This window comes from Pantherophis guttatus, chromosome 1, assembly GCF_059756535.1.
Source record: "Pantherophis guttatus breed Tessera chromosome 1, ASM5975653v1, whole genome shotgun sequence".
NCBI classification, from domain to species: domain Eukaryota; kingdom Metazoa; phylum Chordata; class Lepidosauria; order Squamata; family Colubridae; genus Pantherophis; species Pantherophis guttatus.
In genome coordinates, this window is record NC_142063.1 from 45,887,807 (window position 1) to 45,905,526 (window position 17,720).

The 17,720-nt window shown below is 40.5% G+C and overlaps 1 protein-coding gene across 1 annotated transcript in view; it reads right to left on the reverse strand.

The window, feature by feature from the left end:
- The window catches only part of RIN3 (Ras and Rab interactor 3), a 97,527-nt gene extending 80,074 nt beyond the window's left edge, over nt 1-17,453 (reverse strand). Inside the window, exon 1 of the mRNA XM_034418359.3 lies at nt 16,921-17,453. Coding sequence (XP_034274250.2) covers nt 16,921-16,955 — 35 coding nt within the window. The 5' untranslated portion in view covers nt 16,956-17,453. The remainder of the gene's footprint in view (nt 1-16,920) is intronic.
- Nucleotides 17,454-17,720: the final 267 nt, after the last annotated feature.

Genomic DNA, 17,720 nt, shown 5'->3' on the forward strand with positions numbered 1-17,720 from the left:
CCTTCTGGCAGCTCTGCTTATGAGTGCAATAGGAACAGGCTCCTCCTGTTCCTCTGTCTCTCTGCTGTCAAACTCTGGAGGCTCCGGAATCCGTGCATCACTCCCAGATGGCCCTGGCCCCATCTCTGCCTCCGATGCAGAGCCCTCGTCCGGGCCTTCCCTAGACTCTAGGACTGGCCCATGTTCCTCCCCAGCCTCCTCACTGTCTGACTCTGCTGCCAGCTCCGCAACACCCACCCAGGCTGAACAAAATACCAAAACTAGCACAGAGTCTGCTTGCAAGCACAGTGCTGGATACAACTGGGACAAATCCATGATCCTGATTGTGGACTTTAGATCCTGAGCCATTCCTGACTGGCTGACCTCAGCTTGCTTGCTCAAGGCAGCAATACATTCATCACTGTATAGAAGCTGTGGGGCATTTCTTCCCTCAACTCTATTTTGTGTACTTTTATGCCACTTTTGGAGCGATTTATAAAGCTTAATAATAAGAAACTGTTTGTGCACAGGCTGACCATCTTAAAGCAAACCAGAGAGAAAGAAAAGGAATTGGGAGGAAGAAGAAAGCAGGTGAGATTTTTAAAAACTATATCCTGGCAAGTTTTCAGTTATAAACTGGGTTAATAGATTTTGCTGCACTGTAGTGTGATTTATTTTCTGTTTTTACATATCTTATAGCAATATAGTTTATAAAATGGCCTGCGACCTTTGCTTAATAATAGAGACAGCATATTTATTGTAATTAAAAACATAAACTGCAACCTAGGACTGGGCAGCAATTCATATTTGAAGTAAAAAAGGTGATTTGTTCTGCATTTGGGTGCATGCATCACACCTACTAGCATCTTCTTAAATCAAAGTATCTTTTGCTAAAATCATGGCACACCCATGAAAACATTCAGCTTCTTTCCATGAAGTGTGATGTGTATGCCCACACAAGCTCTGAATCACCTGTTTTCCATTCAAATTTGAATTGTTGTGCAGCTTTACTGCTACAATTGTTTGTTTGTAGTAGCGAGCTTCATACTTTAAATAACTGTTGCTTCTGTTCCTTCTGTGTTCTTCTTTGCTTTATAAGATACTGGGCAGCTCATCTTTCTTCAATTCACTGGAAGGATCCTATTTCACTACAGAGTATAGGAATGTGCAAAAATGGAAAAAGGAATTTTGCTCCAAGTATAGAACAAAAGCATTGTGCCTTTGAACTTCACCCAAACTATTCAAGCCACATAATGATCCTGCCAAAAGCAAAACTCAGATAATTTAGATTGATTTGGGGCTTTGGTTGAGCCAAAATCTTAAGGAGCGAGTAGAGTAAGTCTGGTGCATGCTACCACTCTCTGCTTTCCTCCACTTGGTCTGTGCATCAGCCTGCCCAACAATCATCCCAGTTCCTTTCTCCCCCGTTCTTCTATTAATGGCCATTACACTTTCTTCCAAGTGTGGCTGCCCAACTCATTTGGTCCTTCCCCACTCTTTCTTTTGCCTTTCTTCCCTGCTGTTGTTGCCCAGCACCTACTTGATGGACTTGCCTATCTTTCTATTGCCATGGACTTTGCACCCACTCAGCACATCTGCTCTATTTCTCCACTGACCTTCTTTTTCTCATCCATCTGCCCATTCTGTTGGATCAGGTGGAATAGACAGAAATCTTTGGAGATAGATGAACCCTACAAGTAGCCTGACCTCCAGCCATGTAGGACTTTAAAGATGATAACCAACCCTTTGAATTCCACGTGAAAGCATACATGCCGCCAATACAGCTTGTGTAGCACAGTGTCTTACAGGGATGAACTTTAAACTATCCAAGACTGCACATAATCCTGCATTCATTTCATAGATGAAACTTCCAAATAGTCATCAAGGACTATTGTGCACATTGTACTAATCCATCCAGGAAGTGAATAACTGAACAAAGCTTCCAGGACCAGGAACATAAACAACTTACATACAAGATGAACCCATACAAAGCTCTCCACCCCTGGCCATGGCTGCCACCAGCCCTTTGGGGACTTCCACTTCACACTGGAGAGTTGGTCTAGGGCAGGGGAGTCAAACTCAAGGCCTGCGGGGCCAACCTGGAAATATCAAAGGACCAGCCCACAGTGCCTCTGCTGGCCAAAATGGGTGGCCTGTTTTTAACCTCCCTGGCCTCCAGCAGCACTCTGCCGGCCAAAAAACTGGCCATGTGGAGCCTCCGAGCGACCCATTTTTGGCCGGCAGAGTGCTGCTGAGGCTGGGGAGGCCGTAAACACAATCTTATTTAATAGAAATCAAAATTCTTTTTCAATTAAATAAGAGAAACACATACCATTCTCCCATTGATAGCAAGGATGCTTAAACTTCCATAGACAATTCTCTGCCCTTGAGGATATGCAAATAGATTGCGTCACATCTTTTTTTTCCCCCTCCCTCTGTTTTCCTTCTTTTCTCTCTTTCGTTTTCTGCAATTGCTTATACAGGTAGTCCTTAACTTATGACCCCAATTGAGCCCAAAATTTCTGTTGCTAACTGAAACATTTGTTAAGTGGATTTTGTCCCATTTTATGGCCTTTCTTACCACTGTTGTTAAGTGAATCACTGCCGTTGTTAAGTTAGTAACATGGTTGTAAAGTGAATCTGGCTTTCCCATTGCTTGTCAGAAAGTCATAAAAAGTGACCACATGACCCCGGGACACTGCAACTGTCATAAATAAAGGTCAGTTGCTAGGCGTCTGAATTTTGATCACATGACCATGGGGATTCCGCAAAGGCGGTAAGTATGAAGAATGTTCATAAGTCAATTTTTTTCAGTGCCATTGTAACTTTGAAGAGTCACTATATGAATTGTTGTAAGGCGAGGACTACCTGTACTCTTAGCAAAATTTCCTAATTATAGAATACATGGTAGAAAAACAAAATTTTAACTATTTCTAAGTACTGGGCAAAACTTTAGTCACTGAAGGTATTTCCTTGGAGAGTAGTTTGAGTGTTATTTCTTATGACAATGAACAGCCCACCATTTGTCAAATGGCAGCACAAATTGTTTGTCACCTTAAGGGCTGGCAGCATGAGGCAATTAATAAAACAAGCAGCTGGGGTATAAAGGCGAGGGGAGAAATGCATAGGTATTGCAGCTATCCAAATTGCAGAGATATACTTCCTAATGTCTTTTTGGAGGGAAGTTTCAAGGTGACTCTTGTTCACTTGCAGATTTCTTGTAAAGGGCATTTCCCACAAGATAGTTGCTAGGCAAAATTTTAAGAGCAGCTCAAGCCCAACCAACTTTCCATCTGTGAAATAAATACAACGCGGAGAGTTATTTCTGTTTCCTTTAACAAGGACTTTGAGTGGAATCATCTCAAAAGAATGTGTCCCTCACACTCAAGGAAAACAGAAACTGTTCACCACATTAGATTTTGCTTGAACAGATGGTAAATTGTTTGGATTTATTATTGCCAACTAATGGAGTGGGGGGCGGGGAGGCTGGGTCCCCAAGTTAACCCCACAGTTGCAATATGATGAAGTGAGACGGTGAAGGCAGCATGATGCTTTAATGAAGATTAGTGGAGATTTCTGAGCTGGGACAGTGATAGTTTGGTTCCTCACTCCAGATTCAAGGTTTTTTTTTTTTTTTTAACTTTTGCTACAGTTGTCCAATTTATAAGAGACAGTCTTGACTGTCTGTCTCCAAGAGTCTGTAATTATTATTTTTTTTTTTTTACAAATTGTGCCTTTGGGGAAAATTGCCAGGATGCCTTTTCAACACTTGGTTAAGCTGATATTTTAGCTCCTCCTTTAAATTTCTACTGCCTAACTAAGAACGCTTAGATCTGTAGACCTGACCTAGCTGGAGAGAACCAAATTAGAAAATGCAGACTAAGAGATAAATTGTTCAGTGAAGAGCAGATGCATCTTCTCTTTAGTGCACAGGCATCCAGATAAGTTAATGGCTACTAAAGCATGACTGAAATGAAGGAATCCCAGAAGAAATATTTTGGAGATTTCTATGGGAAATACTATGAGAGTGCCAGAATGATGTAGTGCAGGGGTGTCAAACTCCATTTCATTGAGGGCTGCATCAGGGCTGTGTTTGACCTCAGGGAGTTGGGGTGGCCAATGTGGGGGTGTCCAGTGTGGGTGCCAGCTCAACATCACTTGTATTGGGGCACCTGTGGTGGCCTGGGTGGGGCTGGGGAGATCCTCCTGCAGCCCTCTGCCAGTGAAAACAGAGCTCGGGAGGGCCACATGCGGCCCTCCTGAGCTCCGTTTTCAGTGGCAGAGGGCTGCAGGAGGCCATCGCGGCTGAAAATGGAGCCTGGGGGTGTCGCAGGCGCCTCTCCTGAGCTCCGTTTTCACTGGCAGAGGGCTGCAGAAGGCCATCACAGCTGAAAATGGAGCCCAGGGGAGCTGCATGCGACCCTCCTGAGCTCCATTTTCGCTGGCAGAGTGCTGCAGGAGGCCATCGCGGCTGAAAATGGAGCCCAGGGGAGCCACATGAGACCCTCCCAAACTCCATTTTTACTGACAGAGGCACTGCAAGCCAGTCCTTTGCTGTTTCCAGGGAGGCCCCGCGGGCCAGATCTAAGTACCCTGCCAGCCTTGAGTTTGACACCCCTGATGTAGTGGTTAAGTCATCAGCTAGAGATCTGGAGACTGTGAATTATAGTTTTGCCTTAGGCACAAAGCCACCTGGGTAACCTTGGGCCAGTCACTATCTCTCAGCCCTAGGAAGAAGGTAAAGGTAAACCACATCTGGAACATCTTGCTTAAAAACTGCAGGGTCTTGTCATGCACCTGTCAGGAGTCAAGACTGCTCAAAGGAACACAAAAGGAAATTCAGCAATATGATGAAGAGTAGAATTGAACCAAATGCTACAAACACTCATACTCAAGGGATAAAAAACATGAAAAGAAAACAAATGCTGTTAGAATATGGAAAAAGGGTAAGATACAGGTATAGATGATGGAAATGGGAAATCTTAAAATATGCATGTGGATTGCTTGTGGAATGGCTAAACATCTTCTTTAATATGTGGGTGAGGGTGACATCTGTGTCTAGCAATTGGAAAAATGCTGTTATTGTTCTCATATGAAAACAATTGAAAGGTAGCAAGAGGGAATGAAAATCTACAGGGAAATTAAATTGCCCAGAAAGATCTTTGACAGAATTCTGATTAAAAGGTTATGAGAAGTGACAATGAGCACCACTTGGGAAGTGAAGTCATTTTTATGCTTAGCTGGGGCTGTGCAGATTGAATATTTGTTCTTTAGAAAATCTTTGAGCAGTGCATGAGTGTGAGAAATAAAGTTTACAGTATTTTGTAGATTTAAATAAAGTGAATAGGATTGAATTACTGCGTGTTTTGAACAAAGATGAAGTTGAAAATTACTTGCTGAATGCAGTAAGAGTGGTATGTGTTGGAAGTAAAATATGTGAGAATAATTAGAATGCTTAGTGAATGATTTAACACTGATCAGAGAATAAGACAAAAAAGCATGATGTACCTACCACTGGTTGTTTAAGGCATTTATAATTGAGTGTAAAGATACACATATAAGGGATACTTACGTTTCAGATCTGGTGGTGGGGAATGTCAACATATGTATAGTTTTATATACAGTTGATCTTGCTTTGGAGCTGCGAATCCAAATGATTTGCAGTGAATGTGCATTTGCAAGTTACATATACATCATAAAAATGATAGCAAGAAGATCATGGTGACCAGAATTGGATACCAAAAAGATGTTGAGACTCTAGAAAGAGTGCAGAAAAGAGCAACAAAGATGATAAAGGTCTGGAAGGTAAACCATATGATGAACAATTGAGGGAACTAGGTACATCTAGTTTAATGAAGAGAAGGACTGGGGCTAACCTGCTAGCAGTCTTCCAGTATTTGAGGACCTGTCATAGAGAAGAAGCAACTTATTTTCCAAAGAACCCGAGGACAAGAAGTAATGGGTGGAAGGTCATTTAAAGAGACATCCAATGTAGAACTAAGGAGAAGTTTCCTGACAGTGAGAACAATTAATCAGTTTGTTCTGAAAGTGGGGGGGGGCTCCATCAGTAGTGGGTTCCTCTTATCTTCACTACCGGTTCGGAACTGTGCAGAGCGTCCGTGATAACACTGTGCTCCATCACTGGAGGTTTTCAAGAAGAGACTGGAAAGCCATTTGTCCAGAATGGTATAATAGGTTGGAGTACAAGACCTCCATTCGTCCAGAATGGACAGGAGGTTGGACCACAAGACTTCCAAGGTGCCTTCCAACCCTATTATTCTATGTTCTATGTTCTAAGATGAATGTATGTACTTTGGTGTAATGTTTATTACAGATAAAATGAATGGAGAAATTTTAAGATGTGAAAATGCTGGTGGAATGATATGTTACAAGGAATGAATGTTGAGATGGAGGAATGGATTGTGAAAATGTCAAAATTTGTAGAAATGGCAAGACATTTCAGAGAAAAAACCCAAAACTTTTCTGAAAGACTGGAAACTTTACATGGACTTTTTACTGAAAGTATAAAGAAATTAAATGATGATTTATGGATTTGAAGATTAAGACAGACTTGGATCACATGAGGGGCTGAAGGGATTTAGCATCTAAGAGGGAGGAGGAACAATAAGATTGTAATTATCTCTTGAAAAGGTTAAAAGTCACTTATATATTTAATATATCTCTCTCTCTCTCTCTGTCTTGTCTCTTCTATGCAAAAATCCTTAATCAATATTCTTAAAAACAGAATGAATATTGAGATGCGCAATAATGTCTATACACAAGAATACACCTCTATACACCTCTGCCCATTTTGTTATATGAAAGTGAGAGTTGTATATGTATTATGAGAAAAATCAAGTGAGCAAAATGTAGTAGGAATGGGTCCCAAAGGTGCTCAAAAGGCAACTGGATTTTTGCAGCATTTGCAATTCTTCTGAGGTGACCAGAAGTAAAAGAAATCAGGGTAGTGTCTTCTTACAAGCTCAGTTTGTACCATGCAGTCCATGGTGCTCTCTAAGCTTGGTTGTTTTCTTGCAGGTAACAAGGTAACACCATTATCATCATCATTCTAGCACTGATGATGTTACCTAGTTGGGTAATGAAATGTCTGCAAGAAAGCAATCAAGCTCAGACAGCACCAAAGACTCCACAGTTCAATCCTGAGCTACAGATATTCTCTTCTATTGGTATCAGTTTGTACCTTTGAGAGATTCAAAGATTAAGTGTGACGAGTTGGAACTGATGAATTAAAATGTAATTACTTTGGTTGCTCCTCAGATAGCATAATGGTGTTGCATTTAAATTTCTCTTCCTGTGTCTTAACCCAGCCTGCAGTCCTGACCAAAGGAAGACAAAACAACTGTGCGATCACTGTAAAAGCAGCAGTATGCAGAGAAGCAGGGAAAGAAAGCTTGCGGCAAACATTTAAAACTCAGGTCATCCGTTTTGTCTGACCACAGCAGTTTCCATGTTGCCTGGCGAGATACTTACATGATACATTTTATTTTTAAAAAATGGCTGTTTATGATAGGTTGGGTTCTCATCCTCTCTGCAGCAAAGTCCCCAGGGAGGATTGGCCCTGTAGACTATTACAAGCATAATACATTAAGATGGCTAATTATTGCCGATTCTTAATAAACAATAGACATCGCAGAGCATTTGCTTTGGCTCAATTCAACATACTTCCTTCAGCAATTATTGATGATAAATTCCAAAAAATTGTCTTCCACAAACATCTTTGTCTCCCATACCATAGATCAGAAGTCCCCAACCTTTCTGGCACCAGGGACCGATTTCAAGGGAAAAAATGGTCTTCCAAGGACAGGGGGAATAGTTTTGTGTGCAAACTAGATCCCGCGCATGCACAGATGAAGCTTCACTTGGACCATGGACCAGGACCAGTCTGCGGCCTAGGGGTTGGGGATCCCTGCCATAGAGGGTGTTCAACATGTCCAGTCCATTTCTAATTGAATCTGCCTGAAGTATTAATTCAGCCTCTCTCATAAAGGAATTCCCAGGGAGAGCAAGAACCAAGAACTAATGGTATGTCTCCTATCTTTTAGCAGACTGTAAAACCACTACCACTCATAAAGTACAGAAATTCTGCTACAAGAGTGAGGCAATAAATATTGTCCATAAAAAGGCATTTCTTTGATCCCTTTACTTTTGTCTCCTCTCCTCTTTCCTTCCTTTCTTCCTCAAAAACTTATTTAACTTTTTTAATTAGTTTTTTTAAATGTATATTTTACAAATTTTGTTTATGTATATGTATATATATGTTGGTCAAAGATTACAATAAAAGTTATTATAGCATACCATTCAGAGAAATCAAGGCTTTTTGCTAACATTTGAGGGTTGTAGTGGTCTTTCAATACAAGCCAAAGGCATCTAACCAATTTTGGATGGAAATGTGACAAAAAATGCAGGATGTTTCTGGGGGGGTCCCTTCTTTTTTTTTTCTTTTTTACTGTTGTGTCATTAACAGTTTGCCACTGTCAAAATGATTCCCCTAATACAGGGGTGTCAAATTCAAGGCCCATGGGCCGGATCCGATCTATGGGGTGCTTAGATCTGGCCCACGGGGCTACCCTGGAAATAGTGAAGGACTGGCCCACTGTGCCTTTGCCACTGAAAAAGGAGCTCGGGAGAGAGGTGGGCGGCCCTCCCAAGCTCCATTTTCACTGGCAGAGGGTTGCAGGAGGCTGTTGCAGCCAAAAACAGAGTTCGGGAGATCGTTTTCGTTGGCAGAGCGCTCAGGCTACCACAGGTGCCAACACGAGTGATGGTGAACTGGCAACGCCCACCCTGGCCATGCACCCCTCCCCGAGGTCAAATACAACCCTGATGCAACCCTCAATGAAATCAAGCTTGACACCCCTGCCTTTATTTATTTATTTATTTATTTATTTATTTATTTATTTATTTATTTATTGGTTCGATTTATATGCCGCCCTTTTCCAGAGACTCAGGGTGGCTTACAATGCATTAAGCAATAGCCTTCATACTTTTGTATATACCTGCTTAGTAGGGCTTTCAGCCCCCCCCAGCGATGTTCTTTTTTATACAAAGTCAGTTTATTGCCCCCACAAACCAGGTCCTCATTTTACCTACCTCAAAAGGATGGAAGGCTGAGTCAACCTTGAGCCTGGTGAGATTTGAATTTGCAGTAATTAGGCAATTGGTGCTGTAGGCAGCTGGTGTTACTTAATAGTGCAGATTGAAACACAATTTGGAACATACAGTTTTCAACTGAAAAACTAAAATTGAAATGGATATAGAAATGTACATGTAAGGGTAACACATGCATCAAAGATAATGCAGATGTTCATGCATTTTTTAAAAATCAGGGATTGATGCTGACCCTGTGAAGAGGACACAGTTGAGAATGCATGCATATGATGCTCAAATGGATAGGGGGTAGATTGATCCATCCACTGGAAGATACTGTGTTATTGCTAACTCACAGGTTCCATTCAGTGCCTCAATCTAGAATTAAGAAGCCCAGAAAGCTACTCTACACTTTTCACCCAAGTGTGCAAAACACAGATCAAGAATTCTTGAATCTTGTCTTGTTTCCGAATCAACTGAACTTGGAAAATTGGCTGGAAACTGAGAACAAAAACCTATTGATTTGCAAACATATAGCTCCTTTCCACTTGCTATCATACAGCAACCCAAAGAACAAATCATAACTTGTACCTCTGCCATATATTAATGTTAATGACTACATTAATGCTTGGTCTGGTACATTTCCTAAAATATGGAATGTGAAATTAAACAATTATCCAATTATATATGCCTATTCATAAGTATCTGTACTTATATCAGAAATACATTCTTCTAGCTAAATGTGTACAAGATTTGCAGATTTTATGTAAAATAATGGAAGACTTTAAAAATTAGTAAAAGCTGGAAAACTAGGCTATAAGCCATGAACCAATGATCTAAATCAGAACACCACATAAAATAAATATTTTAGGCATGTCTGGCCAAAATATTTAGCATAATTTTCTTCTCTTTTCACTTAGATTGCAAAGCAATTTTTCCACTTTCATGCAACTATTGGGGTGGGGGCAGTGGTGAAATGTAAAATTTGTTACTACCGGTTCTGTGGGTGTGGCTTGGTAGTGGTGAGGTAATGTGACTGGGTGGGTGTGGCCAACTTTTTTTTTTTACTTTTAAAAGCATTTTTTCTACAACCTTAAGAGGTTGCAGAAAAAAATGCTTTTATAAGCCTCTGACGATCAGGCAACTCAGCTGGGATTGTCAGAGGCTTTTAAAGGCATTTTTTTTTCCTACAACCTCTTCGGCTGAAGAGGTTGCAGAAACAAAATGCTTTTAAAAGCCTCTGATGATCCCAGCTGAGCCGCGCGAATCGCGCGGCTCAGCTGGGATCATCAGAGGCTTTTTTTTTTACTTTTAAAAGCATTTTTTTGGCCAAAGAGGTTGCAGGAAAAAATGCTTTTTAAAGTTAAAAAAAACAGCCTCTGATGATCGTGCGGCTCAGCTGTGCATGGGGGGGGCCAGGGTTTTTTGCTACCGGTTCTCCGAACCACCCACCGCCATCGCTACCGGATCAGGCAATCCAGTCCGAACCGGGAGCATTTCACTCCTGGGTGAGTGGGGGTGGGTAGGTGGGTTCGAGTGAGCTATATGCCTCTCTCCCAAATATTTCTGAAATATTTTTGATGGTCACATCTAATCAAAGGGGAGGACATTGTGGTATTTTGGATGTTGCTGATATACAGCTGCAAGCAATCTATGTCTGCTCTAGAAAATGTACATTGTTGGTGTGACTACAACATCAAATCAAATACAGAAGCACCTAAGTTGACAGTTCCTACTGCTGGTAATCAAGGAAGGAACTGAGAATGCCTGCAGTAGCTGTCACTGTTTGCCACTGCTGTTAATGAAAAATAGCTTTTCTGTCTGTAAAACATAAAGCCAACAGAGATGAAAATTAGTAGAACATTCAAAGAGTTTCCTACAGATTTCACATTTTGTCATTTACGGCTTCCTGAGCATTTGACTAATTGGAGTTTATTTATGAAAGTCACAGTGGAGAAGAGTTGCAGCTAGAGGATCTAACAAAATAGTGTTCAGCTGCTCCAATGATAACAGTGATAGTGATATAAATTCTGACAATTTAAGTTGTACTTCCTAAACTTAGAAAACTGCCTATGTTTGTATTTGCCTTGATTAGGATGGGATCCATAAATCATCATACTTGAAAAATTTGACACACCCTATAATACTTTACATGCATTAGTGGAAAAATAAACTCTGGCCAGGTAATTTTAATTAAAAGGAGTCATATTTCAACTCTGCTTGGACAGAGGTCATGGAACAGAAAGAAATGCATGTGAATAGTTTATGGTTCCAAAATATTGTCTCGGAGTTCTTGAAAAAAATAATTTCTGGAGACATTTGTGGTTTAGAGAAGTCCATGCATTTCTATAGATGCAATTCTCTCTGCAAAATTGTATTCATTTTTTATTCTTGCACTGCCTTGATTTAAATTTATTTGCTGGTTTTTGTAGTCTGTAGTGGGTAATATTAAAGCATAAAACAAAAATATATTGAAGTGATCCTTAGACAAATATGTTTGTTTCTCTAGCCACTTAATAGTGCTCACATAAGAAGTATTAGGGGGAATAACTACTGATCAGAAGGGAAAGATTTCCTAACAAATTATTCCCTCACACTGCCACATTTGTGTATCCCACAAGGTTTTGTATTCCCATCTTTTGCTCTTTTAAAGGAGAGAGGTGAAAAATGACTTTGCTCAGCAAAGTCAAATGTCATTTATCCCAATATATAAAATTATCTCATTATCACTTATGGTCAGACTTGGAAAACTAATATGAATGGGCAAAAAGAAACCAGTGGGATGGACGTACCAACTCTGGCAAAATATATTCCTGTGTTTGCTGCCAAAGTAATTCTTTGTGACCAGCAGTCATTGCAAAATTGTTCATAGATTTTCAACAGATATTCATCATACTGCATACTTGACATATTCCCCAACCTGAAGCCTTCCAGAGGTGCTAATCTCCTCAGCCAATAGAGAATTGCCACCTGGCAATTCCACATCTGGAGTGCAACTGCAGAGTTGTAGAAATCTACTGTACCTTAAGGCTACTCTGAAATTGGCACACAATAAGATTACCTAATCTTTTTCTCAATCATTGGTCAAATCGTGGCAGGATCGATGCTTAACTAATAATTTCCTAAAAATATTCAAATTTGTTCAGAAGCAAAAATTAAAATTAAAACATAATTATGCATAGTTTGCAGCAACTCTCCTGGCTCTAATTATGCTGTGCATAGTCTTGTTTGCTTTTTATTTCCTTCTCTTTATTTCCTTCCATCATCCTGTTACTGTCCTCAGAGGAGATAAAACTGCAGAGCCCAGAGGCACGGGGCAGGGGGAGGGCCAAAAAAGTCAAAGCAGCACTATTGTAAATAAGGGGTAGGATTGCTCAGTGCCATGGGTGCCATCTTTTTTTTTTTTATTCCCTTGTGGAAACCCTTATTTGAGTACAGCTGGATTTCCAAACACATCAAAACAGCTATAACTTCATGATGGATTACAATCTCACAATGGAACATAGACACCAGCCTTCAGAAAGGCAGTCTGGAGAAAAAATGAATACTGAGTTAAAATCTCTTCAGAAAGACTGGCTGGGGAATAGGTGGTGTGCTTCTGAGTCAGATGTCATGATGCTAGGAGAAAAGGTTCATATAGACTTGCCACCAGATTACAATTTATATCGCAGTTTGATAAAACATACTTATTAAAAAGCAATTCCCAGTGAGGGCCTACTTTGGGCGGTGGGAGGGGAGAGATCTGCTTAGATCTGCATATGTAGAAAATGCTACATATGGCCTAAATATTATTCTTTTGTTGTACCAAAAAGGGCAGTATGATTTGAGTCATTTACATTTTTTTTTCATTTTATTTGATTTATATACCGCCCTACTCCCAAAGGACTCATGGTGGTGAACAGGCACAAGATAAAACACATAGAATACAAAAATTTAAGAGCAGAAGTAAAATCGAATTAAATCAATTTAGCCCAAGACAAATTTAAAACACCAGGTTAAGAACAAATTAAAATTTACATTAAAAAGAGAATGGGAGAGGTTAGGCCAGACTAGCCTGGTGAAATAAAAAGGTCTTGAGAGCGCGGCAGAAGGTGCATAGATCTGGGATCCTCCGTATCTCCGGGGGGAGCTCGTTCCAGATAGTAGGTGCCCCCACAGAGAAGGCTCTCCCCCTGGGGGCCACCAGCCGACATTGTTTGGCCAACGGCACCCGGAGGAGTCCCTCTCTGTAAGAGCGTACCAGCCGGTGGGAGGCCGTTTGCGGCAGCAGGCGGTCCCGTAAATAACTAGGCCCTAAGCCATGGAGTGCTCTAAAGGTGGTAACCAAAACCTTGAAGCGCACCCGGAAGACCACCGGGAGCCAGTGCAGCTCGCGCAGGAGAGGTGTTACATTGCTAGGGTAATTGCTAGGGTAATTCTATACAAAGTAGAAAAACAATTATATATACAATATATATCATAACATAATATATATAATTAATTTATAAATACATTGTATGATGATAGGCAGGCAGGCAGGCAGGCATATATGTGTTGCAATTTCATTTTGACAATTACTGGTATGTCATTTTGCTCACTCCCTGTAAAATTTTCCTCCCTAACTCTGCTTTATGATAAAGATTGAATTGCCAGATGTAACTGAGAGCAGTCATTGAAATATTTCAAATATGCATGTGCTTCCAATCTTTCTCTGTCAGTTCAGATCTATCTCTCATGTACTTTCTTATGCTCTCTGGAAATTTTTGCATAGGAAATAGCATTCAAGGGTGTGTAAAACGTATATTTGTAGTGGCTGGTACACTATACTGTTCTAAAAAGTGCACTTATAAATAGTGATGTCATCTTCTTGGGACTGTTTTTACTGTACTATATTAGAAAATAAGATTACATTTGAGTTTCACTCTCAGATGCATCAACTACATTAAGCATAGAAATTGAAAGTTCTCCATTTCCATATGTAGTTCTCCCATATAAAGAACCCTAAAATTGCTGGGCATCCTGTCCTTCCTTGCAAATTATTTATATAAATACTCTCCCAATTATACTTTACTTCACTGAAGTCATTCTACAGTCTAATCTAAATTCATGAGCTTAAAATCACATAACCTGCATACAATATTATGGCTTTAACTACCAAGGAATTTTGAGATGATGACTCTGCCAGAACATTTGGGATTTATTTTGCTGTTGTATTTTTTCCCCTCTTTATCAGTCCAGCTTTGCTCACCAAAGCTATAGTTTCTTGAACTGTTTGTGGACTTAATTACTTCATAGAATCCAGTTGCCACATGGATTTTACATTTCAATTTACTGTAAACACATCTCTGTGAAGTTGGAAAATCTGCCTTCTAAATTAAAGAGAGATTGTGGTCTGCTCACCTGCAGTTCAGTTCTTCTACCACCAAGTCCTCCCTTCTTTTCCGAAGCTGCTATACAATATATGCGCAGAGCAATAAGAAACATTGCATTTGCTAGTAATTAACAACTAACTAGCTTGTGCATAAAGCAATGCAGAGAGAAATATATGTAATGCAATTTTGCCTGCATATAAGCTAATTTTGTTAGGCTGTTTTTCTAAGGTATTGTTATTCTAAGATGTTGGAGCCTTAGAACTGCTGTCTTTGAATCGACAGGCAGAGAAGGAGCAGGCAATATAGTGCTCATAAGCAGCAATACATCCACTAACTTTTCACTTGGCATCTATTAAACTTTCTGATGCCAATGATCTTCATCTTTTAAAACAATCTTTTAACTAAAAAAATAAATGGCAAGCAGAAAGACATTTCAGGAGTAATAGGAAATGAAGATGTGTTTTGTTCCAAATGAACCCACCTGCCAAGAAAAAGAAGGTATGCATTCAATGCTAAGGGGCATCCTTGGAGTTTGGCATCCGTTTTGTGACTGGCCATGCCCAGCATTGATAAAACTTTGTGAAGCCTACCTAGTCATGATTGCCAACAATATGATTTCCATGTACTAAACGTATCCAAGCTGCACTGGCTCCCGGTGGTCTTCCGGGTGCGCTTCAAGGTTTTGGTTACCACCTTTAGAGCACTCCATGGCTTAGGACCTGGCTACTTACGGGACCGCCTACTACCACAAACAGCCTCCCACCAGCCGGTACGCTCTCATAGAGAGGGGCTCCTCCAGGTGCTGTCAGCCAAACAATGTCGACTGGCGGCCCCTAGGGGGAGGGCCTTCTCTGTGGGGGCACCTACTATCTGGAACGAGCTCCCCCCGGAGATACGGAGGATCCCGGATCTGCGCACTTTCCGCCGTGCTTTGAAGACACTCCTATTCCAGCAGGCCGGCCTGGCCTAATTTTTTCCCCTTCTTTTAAATTTTTAAACTCAAATTTTAATTTGTTTTAAATTATTGGGAGTTTTAAATTGTCTCGGGCAAAAATTATTTTATTAGGTTTTAATCATGTTTTAACTTTCGTATTTATGTGTTTTATTTTATGCCTGTTCACCGCCCTGAGTCCTTCGGGAGTAGGGCGGTATACAAATTTAATAAAATGAAAATGAAATGAAATGAAAAGTATCTCAGATGCAGACAGTAGCTTCTAGTACGGTTGGCTTGCCAAAACTAGAATTTCATAGACTCACAGAAAGTTATGAATCAAAAGAAATCTGCAACTAAGTCCAATTCATTGCTAGAATCACTATCTAGTTTCTGTTCAAAAACCTACAGAGAAGAAATCCATAACTGTTTGATCCTAATAACTTTTACTATCACAAAGTTCTTTTTAATATTTAGACTAAATGTCCTTTGTTTTATGGTTAATATTATAGGAAAGGCTTTTACGCTGGGGAATATCCTTCTAATAAGCACATAAAACAAGTTGTATTACAAGGAACGTATATACCAGTTCAAAAACATTTGTAAAAAACATGTTAGTGATTAGTGACTTTATTAGGGTTAGCTGATAACCTTGTGATTATGAGCATCACTTCCCCATTCAACCTGAATCTCTCCCAACACTTAACATCCCTGGTTTCTCCAAAGCTTACCACATTAAGTGGAACCATGTATTTATTTATATATGTTCAAATTTAGAATTGCCCATTTCCTTCACAGAGCACTTCTGGGTGGGGTACAAATAAAATCAAAAGCATCTGTTTGCAAAGTTAAAAATTTGCCATAGCTTTGTCTTCACCCTGGACCACAGCAATGGGACATGTGTGGTGTTTGTCCAGAGTCTTAAAGTCTGCATATTCAGTAAGCTATGTAAGTTTTAGGAATGGTTCTTTATTTTGGTCCAAGTAATAGCAGCTTGGGACGCAGAAAAGTTTTTCTGACAGCGTAGGGCCAAAATAATGGGAACATTTCATTTGGATCCCAAGCAGAGGTTGGCTACAGATGGGCACCAAGTTACAGACAAAAGTGTCATTCCTAACCTTTGCAAGTTTTGTCATTCTTCAGCCGCTTCTGGTGAAATGATGGGAAAAAATAAAGCCTGTTTTTTTCCCTCTGGATTCACGAGTATGTTTTGCTTTCATTCCTGACATCAACCATGAGGGTATAAAAATAACTCCTTCACCTCCCTTTGCCTTCATTTCCTCTCCATTGTAATTCTTCCCCCTTCCCCCCCTCTTGCAGTTGTGTTAAATCAGCACTCAGCTGAAGAAAGGGCTGTGAATGTTATCTTGTAAGTTGCACTTCTGGCGCCTTTACATAAAGCCAGCCAGCGACCATTCAAGAGAGACAAATTCTCAAACAAGCAGCCTGAGGCTGGTGGCGGGGTGGGGGGAAGAGACGAGACGACACAGAAACTCCTTTCCTTTGGGAATTGGAAAAAAAAAGTATCGCTATTAAAGTTTCAGGACTCACCCACTTCCCTGGTTTCCCATCGATGTTTTCATCATCCCAGCCAGAATCGGAAACTTCTTCTTTCAGAATCCTTGTAAGTTTTCCTTGTGGAGAAAGTTATACCTTGGCATTTCCGTCAAAACTTTCACGCCTCTTGACCGTGTCCCCCACCCCAGATTTAAAAAAGAAGAAGAATTGCAGATGATGGATTCGGCACAATGGCAAGGGAAGCTTTTCCTCACCGCTGTTTCAATTGACTCCCAAACGCTCTGAAAAGAGCATGATCTTTCTTTTCTACTTCCTGTATTTATGTGAACAGGGGCCGTCAGGAAGAGGCAGTCCTTGGTGGTCAAGGGTGATTTGTTTTCTTTCCTCTACTTTTTTTTTTTAAACAGGCCCATTTTTAGTCATAAACTTTAACTCTGATGGCTAAAGGCAAAAGGCCTGTGATGATTAGTCACCAGCTCTGTACCTGCTTTTTCTTTTAAAGTCAGAGGAATCCATGAGTTCATCTGGCTTGCAGGTACATTATGGAGGAGAGGCTGCACTGACTAGGTACAGTAAGTCCTGCAAAGGGTTTTGTACGGCAGAGCAATATCCATCTGCAAATTCCTGAGTTGTGTATGCAAGGGTGTAACTGGAACCAGATGGAGTCTGGAAGCCTTCATGTTGTTTACATAGGACCTGTGAGAATGGAATTCTTAATGCTGGGATGCCACTTTTCCAATGACGTTGCATCAAAATATCTGGGCTTGCTATTACATGATGAATTAGTATCTCATTAGCAAAAGTCCTGATCTGCAGCCAACTAACATTTGTCT